Source organism: Sciurus vulgaris (assembly GCF_902686455.1).
Source record: "Sciurus vulgaris genome assembly, chromosome: 15".
Taxonomy (NCBI): domain Eukaryota; kingdom Metazoa; phylum Chordata; class Mammalia; order Rodentia; family Sciuridae; genus Sciurus; species Sciurus vulgaris.
In genome coordinates, this window is record NC_136476.1 from 37,899,256 (window position 1) to 37,908,287 (window position 9,032).

The window sequence follows — 9,032 nt, forward strand, 5'->3', positions numbered from 1 at the left end:
GTCTAACTGTTGTGTGTAGTGCAGATGATCTCAGGGCCTGGAGCATGCTAGGCAGATGCTCTAGTGAGCCACAGATGCTCTAGTATGCCACCCTGCAAGTGTTCTTATATAGGGAGTTAACTCCTTTTCACAATATGAGAAAGAGTAAATGACAACCAAGAATTCACTAGCTGAAAATTTTAATGCAGATTTGCACTGCTTTTTAAAAACTTAAGTGTTTAAAAAATAAGCCATCCACTACGCCTGTCAAGTTTAAAACAAGACAAGATGTCCATCTTCATGGACATACTTTTTATATCGTGTATAGACCTTTAAGAAAAACTCAAAATAAATTATACAAAACAACTTATAGTGGTAATTATTTACCCCAAGTTACACCTTTCTGCAAAGGTAATGTTTTTATAGTATCCTTTTATATTATCTTATACAGGGAGTTAACTCCTTTCCTCAGTCACTCATTCTCAAAAAGAAGCTTTTACTGCCATCTAGAATCATGGTGCAGTGTCATGTCAGTCTCCGAATTGAAAGAATATAATTACATTTCTCTCTTGTAGGTAGACTTCCCTTTTGTATGACATGTTTTTCCACCCCTTATCTAGTTACATCAATAAAAAGTCAATAAAGTTTGAAGGCCAGATCTTATTTATTTGTTACTCTTAAAAATTCTTATTTTTGACTGGACTCAGACTTAGAAGTAGAAGCTCTCAGAGAGGACAGCCTGCGTCTCTTGGCAATCTGTTCCTGGCGTTTTTCTTTGGCTTCCTAAAGAAAACCAAAAAAACACAATTAAAGCTTTGTCTAGGTGAAAAACGCAGATCCTAAAAGCCAATCCTGCCTCACCCTACCCCAAATCAATAAGACTTACTTTCATTCTCTTAGCCAAAAGTTTGGCATATTCTGCAGCCTCTTCCTTATTTTTCTTAGTACGCTGTTTCTTCAGAGCAATACGCCGGCGTTTGTGTTGCAGGACACGTGGAGTAACAAGACGCTGAATCTTCGGTGCTTTGGTCCTAGGTTTTTTACCTAAAAATTCAGATAACTGAAATCATTTCTCAGGAATACCTTGTTGGATCAGAGTATAGCTTAGAAGGCAGGCAGGCATGGTCAGTGTATACACCAGCCCTGGGTTCAACCCACCATACAGATACAAAAAACATATTACTTTCCACATGTAGTAAAATGTTAGAAACGGACTTATGTCTGATCAAGTTTGCAGTGTCTGTGAAAACATACTTTTGAGGCCTTAAAAATCCAAACCTATTCTACAACTCAAAATACTGACTGCCCCCTCAACAAAAACATTTAAATAATGCGTGGCATGTTGGAAGAGTATCTTCTAAATTGGCCTTTCTGACTTGTACTACAAAATTCCCTATGGTTTATAGATATGCTTGGGAGCAGAAAGATTCTCAAATGTAGTAGTTTTAGTTCATGGACACTTTGTCGAAGTGACAGCTCAGGTTCTAAGAATAAATGTTCAATTGTCCAGGCTCTACTAAATAGTTAAGCCTACCCACTACAAAGGACAGGTGAATCTTTTTAAACACCTGTCAACTACATATATTTTCTACAGAGATTAGGTTTCTAGGGGTGTGACTGTATGGGAGTACCAATTACATGTTCTGTAATATAAGCTTCCTGAAGGTAGACTGTCAATTTATACCATATCCTCAGCACTTAAGGTAGCACCTGGTACATGGTGGGCGCCCAAATATTTGGAATTATATATATGCCAAGTACAGATATCCTGAAAACCAAAATCCAAATTTCCACTGTCAAGAAGACTCAACAGGATATTCTATTACATGAAAATATTATACCTTTGACTGAAGAAATGACAATGTTATGCATCACTGATGCTTGGACCTCAGTGGTGATGGGCATGTTGCTTAACATACGATATGTATGGAATTCCCAATTGCAAACACTTGTTCCTTTGTATTTTGGATTAAGAATTTTTCTAACTTCTAATTTTCACAATTTACTTTTTATTCTTTACAGCCCAAAGGGGAGGAGTCAGAGGGCCAGAAGTTGAAGTAATTTCAGTAAAGAAAGCATTTATTTTTTTTCTGTAGGCCAAAAGAAATAATTTAGAATCTCTAATATATCAGATTTCATACGAGTGTTAAGGTGAGAATACCATCATTCAAAGTCCCATAATTTTTCAACTTTCACATTCCCTCCCAAGCCCAAAAGCAATGAACTTAAAGCCTGGTACGTTATTTAAACTCAGACTCCAATTAACGTCATATTTCAAAGGAACAAATTCTACTTTCTATATGCAAGCAAAATGTTAGTGACAAATTACTAAAAATTAAGCAGGTCCAAACTGCATTATCTCCTACCTTCCTTGTTTAAGGGTTTTCTGACAACATATTGGCGGACATCATCTTCCTTGGATAGATTGAAAAGTTTGCGGATTCTACTAGCTCTTTTGGGCCCCAGTCTACGAGGTACAGTAGTATCCGTAAGTCCAGGAATATCCTTCTCTCCTTCAAAAAGAAAATTGAACAAAGATATCTTAAACCAACAGCCTCCTTACACTGCAAGTGAAAACGTAGTGAAACAATCACCTAAGTTAATTTTAATAAAAAGCAAACACAAGTCTCACCTTTTTTTACAATAACCAAGTTAAGAACGCTCAGATTGGCATCCACAATGCAACCTCGAACAGATTTGCGCTTTCTCTCTCCAGTTCGCCTTGGTCTGTAACAGGAGTGCCCCTTACTCAGTAGCAGACGAACACGGCCATGGGTCAAGACACCCTGCTTCATGGGGAAGCCTTGTTTGTCGTTCCCGCCACTGATTCGGACCACATAACCCTGCACGAAAATACCACACACATAACATTTCTATTCCAAATTTATTAAATTCTGTATTATGGCCTTTAATGAGCCACAGTTCTTTTCCCCAGGAAGTATAATTCAGTAAGACCTATCAGAACTTTTGATCAAAATTTTGTTTACATTTCCAATTTTCCAAGTTCATTAAGCAAACTCATTTACATAGTACATAACTCCACCATATGATAGATCTACTTCACAAAGTGACATTCAGAAGTAACTTACCCCATGTCAGAAGACCTAGCCGGCAGTTCCAACCCCATTCCAAATACCAATTCCCAGAGCGTTTATTGGGACAGTTTGACAGTTTGACAGTTTACTTTTACCTTCCATTCTTCACCCAGAGCGTCAGCAGCAACTTCTGTGGCCATACGCTTCTCATAAAAAGTACGAAGTTTGCGTTCATCGTCCACTTCAATGAGTTTCTGGCAGCCAGTGGCTGGGAAGGAGATATTCAGCTAGGATTAAAAGTAGGAGAAAAAATTAAACAGATGATAGCAGAACCACCCACAACGGCAATTCTATCACAAAAAGCCTTTCACGTCAATCGCAACCAGAAAATTTGAGATGATGATTTTACTCATAAGCACACATTAAGATAATGCAAGACAAGCAGAACGCTTAACAGGGCACGTTTTCCCTGCGGCCCTGAGGCATGACTGCGCGGCCTGGAGGACGGAGCCCGACTAGGTAAGTGAAGGTTAAAAGCCACATGATAGGTCTGCCGCAAACTGAGCACTCCGCCAGCATCTGTTCGGGCTAGGCGCGGGGACGCCACCATGGCGCTCCCAGGACTAAGCAACTCCGGTCGTAATCGTCCGCCATCCGCTCTCCCAAAGCGCACTGGCCCAAGAAGTGCAAACGTTATCCGGCCTTACACCCTTCTCCACCCGGAGGCAGAACCTTGGTGGGATGGGACTGACGCACTGTTCTGAAGCTCGATCCAAGTTCCTAAAGCCTAGATCGACAACCGCCACCACAACCTACCTTCATTTTGGAGCAGCTGATCTCCCACAAGGCGCCACGAAAAAGAGGTCTGACTTCCGCTTAACTCAGGTCACATAGCGCTTTCAGCACTCGCGAGATTAGCAGATGCCTGGGTGAGCGGAAGTGAACATGCACTTCCAGGGGCGAGGTTAATCAGCGCCGGGAAGGGCGGCTTGCGGGTCTGTGATGGGCTCCAGTCGGTTCGGTGAGGCGCACCCTTTCTTATTAGTGAGAGACCTTTCACCGCCTCATCTTTTCTATGCTTGCCTGGGCTTTGTAGCTGGGCCACCACGGAGCCAGCCCGGAAGGTTTCCAGTTCCCGAGCGTGTCCTTCCCAGATAACCTGCCGTTCACAGCAAGAAATTCTGAAAGGGTCGCTTTGTCATTCCTTTAAATACTGGGTCATCCGCTTGGTTTCTCTAACTACTCTGTATCTTCTCTTTCCTATCAGAATGACACCTCAGTCCCTCTATCGCGTAACCAGCAGCACGATTACCCCAAGTCCAGACAACATCGGATGCCTCCGATCATTTTCTTTTTTTGGGGGGTGGGAGGACGATGGGTATTGAATCCAGGGCTTCCATACTAACTAAACAGTGTCTACCACCGAGCCACACAGTCTTTGCGATCTTTTCCAAACGCAAAATTACCTGACTTCTCTGCTGGCAATGCCCCTTTTACTTACCCACTGTACTTACTGTCCACATTCCTTACCGTGGCCTCATAGACTTTACCGTCTCAACTGACCTTTTGTCACCAGCTAATATTATGCAGGATTTTCAGATTAAAGATGGACTTTTATGAGAATCCTAACCACACTACCTGAAATAGGACTCACCCTTATTCTCTAGTATAGAACTATTTTTCTTTATAATACTTAATCATGATTTGGAAGTGATTTGTTTATGGTCTGTCCCCTGTACTAGGTAATAAATTTGGTCAGGGTTCATGTCTTTACTTCATTCTGGTACATTCGAGATGCAGCTAACTGCATGGCACATAATAAGAAAATACTCAATAAATATTTATTAAATGCTTACAATCCTGACTCAGGTGTGCATTAGTTTAGTGGGATGTGGTGTTATGGAAAGAGCCAGCAGAGGGAGAATAAATGAAGTAAATCCTGAAAGAGCAATGATGCAACTCATAGTAGTACAGAAAGATGTGGGGGAAAAAATATTGTACATTTGATTAGTCTTCCAGAACATTCCTGGGAGAATAAGGCTGGGAACCCAGGTGATTTAACTCTGAAACCCACACTTTTAATCAGTACCCTGGAGGAAGTAACATTGTACTTTGTACTTTTTTCTTCGAGGAAAAAAAACTACATTCTAAGTAAACAAAAATAATTTTTGTTTTCTAATATTATTACATACTGTCTTCTGCTTATATATCACACAGTTTGGAGTTTAGGCCTGATTCAAAGTGGAAAGATTTTACAGAATCCTATTTGGTCATTGACATTGATGTAAAGAATTTTGGTGAAGTTACACATTTTAAAAAACCTGTGTATGTAATTTTTTTTGGTTTTGAGGTGATAAAACTAACATGACAAATTTTTATTTTTTACTTTTTAAGTTTTGGTGTTTTTTTTTCTGTGCTGGCAATCAAAACCAGGGCCTCACAAATGCTAGTTTACAACCCCAGCCAGACAAAATCATTTTAAAGTGAAAAATTCATAATGTGCATCCCCTACCTCTATCTAGTTCCAAAATATTTTCATCACCCTGTAAGGAAACCCTCATTAAGCAGTTACTCCCCATTAACATCTTCATCAGCCTGTGGTAACCACTATGAATGTTCTGCCTGTAAGGATTATGGATTTACCTAGTCTTTATATTCCTTATTACTAGAATCTTACAATATTTAGCCTTTTGTATCTAGCTTCTAATGTTTTTGAAGTTCACCCATGTTGTAGCATGTATCAATTTCACAGTCCTTTTGGTGGCTAAATAATATTACACTATGTGTATAGTCTACAGTTTATCCATTCAATCATCAATGGACGTTTGGACTGTTTCCATTTTGACTATTGTGAATAGGGTTGCAATGTTTGTATACCACTTTTCAGTACTTTTGCGTGCATAACTTAGGAGTGAAGTTGCTGAATCATATAGTAATTCTATGTTTAACTCTCAGAGGAATTACAAAACTGTTCCACAGCACCTGAACCATTTTACATTCCCACCAGCCACATATGAGAGGCTCTGTTTTCTCTAACTCAGGGCCAGCACTTGATATTTTGTTTTTGTTTTTGTTTTAACCATATCCATCCTAATGGGTGGAATAATGATACCTCATTGTGATTTTGATTTGCATTTCCCTAATGACTAATATGTTGAGCATTTTTTCATGTTAGTCATTTGTATATATTCTTTAAGAAATGCCTACTCAAGTTCTAACTTTCCCTTTTTAGCTCTAGGTTTTGTTTTTTGTTTGCTTGTTTGTTTTTGTGCTGCGGATTGAACCACTGAACTGCGTCTTAGCACATCTCTCCCCCACAAACATACCTTTAAATGTTAAGACATGGCTTCACTAAGTTACTTGGTCTGGTCTCAAACTTGTGATCCTCCTGCCTCATTCTCCAGGGTAGCTGGGGTTATAGGTATGTACTGCTGTGCAGCCACTTGGCTCTAGTTATTTTTATTGAAGTAGTGATAGTTAACGTAAGGCAAAGAGCAAAGTCTAAGACTTATGTCTTGATTTTTTTCTCTTTCTTGTGGTGCTGGAGATCCAACCTTTATTTCTTTTTTTTTTTTTTCTTTTCTTCAGTACTGGTTTTGAACCCAGGATCGCTGTACCACTGAGTTGCATCCCCAACCCTTTTTATTTTTTATTTTGAGACAGAGTGTCATTAAGTTGGTGGACTGGAATTTGTGATCCTCCTGCCTTCACCTTCTCAGTCATCGGGATTATGGGCGTACACACCTGGCTCTTAAAAATCTCTAATGCATTTTTAAAGAATTGTGACAAAAATACATAACATAAAATTTTATCATCTAAATCATTTATAAGAGTACACATCAGTAATGTTACATATATTTATGTTGTAATGAAAATGTTCAGGAGACCATTTCATTGCCAGAGGGAAACTCTGTATGCTTGCAACACACCTCCTTCTCTCCCAGCCTCCCTTGCAGTCCTTGGTAACCATTCTCCTTTCTTTTCTTTTCTTTTTTATTTTTTTTAGTTGTCAGTGGACCTTTATTTTATTTATTTATTTATATGCAGTACTGAGGATCGAACCCAGGGCCTCACACGTTAGTGCTCTACCACTGAGCCACAACACCAGCCCCCACCGTTCTCCTCTCTGTCTACAATTTTGATTACTCTGAATACATCATGTAAGTGAAATCAAACAATAGTTGTTTTTTTTACAACTAGGACATTTCACTTAGCATGAAGTCTTCAAGGTTTATCCATACTATAACTTGACAGAAATTTCTTCCTTTTTAAGGCTGAATAAATTCTGGGGTGTCTGTGTATATGGTTAAGGTGATAAATTCTGTGGGGTGTGTGTGTGTGTGTGTGTTATACGTATACATGTAACATCTTGTTTATCAATTCATTTGTCAGTGAACATTTGGGTTATTACCATTTACCACCTGGCTGTTATTAATATTGTGAATAATACTGTTATGAAAATAGATGTGAAAATGTCTATTTGAGACCCTGCTTTCAATTCTTTTGGATATATACCCAGAATTGTGATTACTGGATTAAGTGGTATTTCCACTTTTAACCTTTTGAAGAACCTCCATATTTTTCACAATGGCTTTACCAATTTACTATCCTACCAAAAGTATGTAATTGTTTTAATCAGCTCTTTTGCTGCTGTGACCAAAAGACCTGACAAGAACAATTTTAGAGAAGGAGAAGTTTATTCGACACACGCAATTTCAGAAGTCTTAGTCCATAGATGGCCAACTCCTATTCTCTGGGCCCAAGGTGAGCCAGAATATCATGGTGAAAGGGTGTGGAGGAAGAAAGCAGCTCAGAACATGGCAAACATAACAGAAGGAGCAAGCTGTGCTCACCAGGGACAAAATACCCCAAAGACATGCTCCCAGTGACCTACCTCTTTCAACCACACCCTACCTGCCTACAGTTACCCTACCCATTTAATCCATCACTGATAAGTTTAAGGCTCACATAACTCAATCAATTCACCTCTGAAAAGTCTTACATTGTCTCACATTAGCTTCTGAGGGACACCTCATATCTAAACCATAATAGGGTTTTAAAATTGGGAGTATTTGTCTCATTGAGTCATAAGAGTTCTTTATGTCTGCAGGATACTATAAACCCTAGATATATGATGTGCAAATATTTTTTTCCCATTCTGTAGATTATCTTTTTACTTTCTTGGTAGTGCCCTTTGATGCACAAAAGTTTTTTTAATTTTGATGTACTTCTTTTTTTTTTCCTAATTTTTATTATGGATCATGCTTTTGGTATAATTTAATAATACATTGTGTAGTGTACTATGTATTTTAGAGAAGCTAGAAGAAAGGGTATTGAATGCTTTCATCACAAAGAAATGCTGTTTGAAGCCATAAAAATACCTGAGGGCTGGGGAGATAGCTCGGTTGGTAGTATGCTTGCCTTGTAAGCACAAGGCCCTGGGTTTGATCCCCAGTACTGAAAAAAAAAAAAAAAAAAAAAAAAAAAGAAAAAGAAAAGAAAAAGAAAAAATGCTTACCTGATTTGAACATTATAACATGTATGCATGTATTGAAGTATCACATTACCCATAAGTGTGTACAATTTTGTGTGTCAACTAATAAAGTACATTGCTAAATTTATGATCATAAAGATACATCCTTACACTTTTTTTTTTTTTTTTTGTACTAGATTGCTTAGGGCCTCACTAAATTGCTGTGCCTGAGTCACTAGTATTGCAGGCATAGGCCACCATGCTCAGCTCTAATCTAATTAAAATATATCCCTATCTTATGTTTTTTTTTTTTTACTTTTACTTATTTTTTCATTATCTTTTTTTGACAATGATAAATATTTGTAAAAAATGGTGGAATGAGACAGACATCATTACCCTATGTACATGTGTGATTACACAAATGGTATGAATCTACATTGTGCACAACCATAGAAACGAAATGATGTACCCCAATTGTGTACAATGAATCAAAATGCAGTCTGTGAATATAAAAAAAAATTTTTTCATACATGTCTATCTCAATT

General features: G+C 38.3%; 1 protein-coding gene across 1 annotated transcript; it reads right to left on the minus strand.

Annotated features, from left to right (window-relative positions):
- Window positions 1-607: 607 nt before the first annotated feature.
- On the minus strand, window positions 608-3,969 carry LOC306645411 (small ribosomal subunit protein eS6). Its single transcript, XM_079113223.1, has 6 exons — window positions 3,831-3,969; window positions 3,170-3,301; window positions 2,612-2,822; window positions 2,346-2,492; window positions 866-1,023; window positions 608-762 (listed from the first exon to the last, which is right to left on the minus strand). The coding sequence occupies exons 1-6, from the start codon at window positions 3,834-3,836 to the stop codon at window positions 667-669; spliced, it is 750 nt and encodes a 249-aa protein (XP_078969349.1). The 5' UTR covers window positions 3,837-3,969; the 3' UTR covers window positions 608-666.
- Between the last annotated feature and the right edge of the window lie 5,063 nt (window positions 3,970-9,032).

Coding starts and splice junctions, on each gene's coding strand:
- LOC306645411 (XM_079113223.1), bottom strand. Junction 1,024..2,345: donor AAAACCCTTAAACAAGGAAG/GTAGGAGATAAT, acceptor CTGAATTTTTAG/GTAAAAAACCTAGGACCAAA. Junction 763..865: donor TTTTGGCTAAGAGAATGAAA/GTAAGTCTTATT, acceptor GGTTTTCTTTAG/GAAGCCAAAGAAAAACGCCA.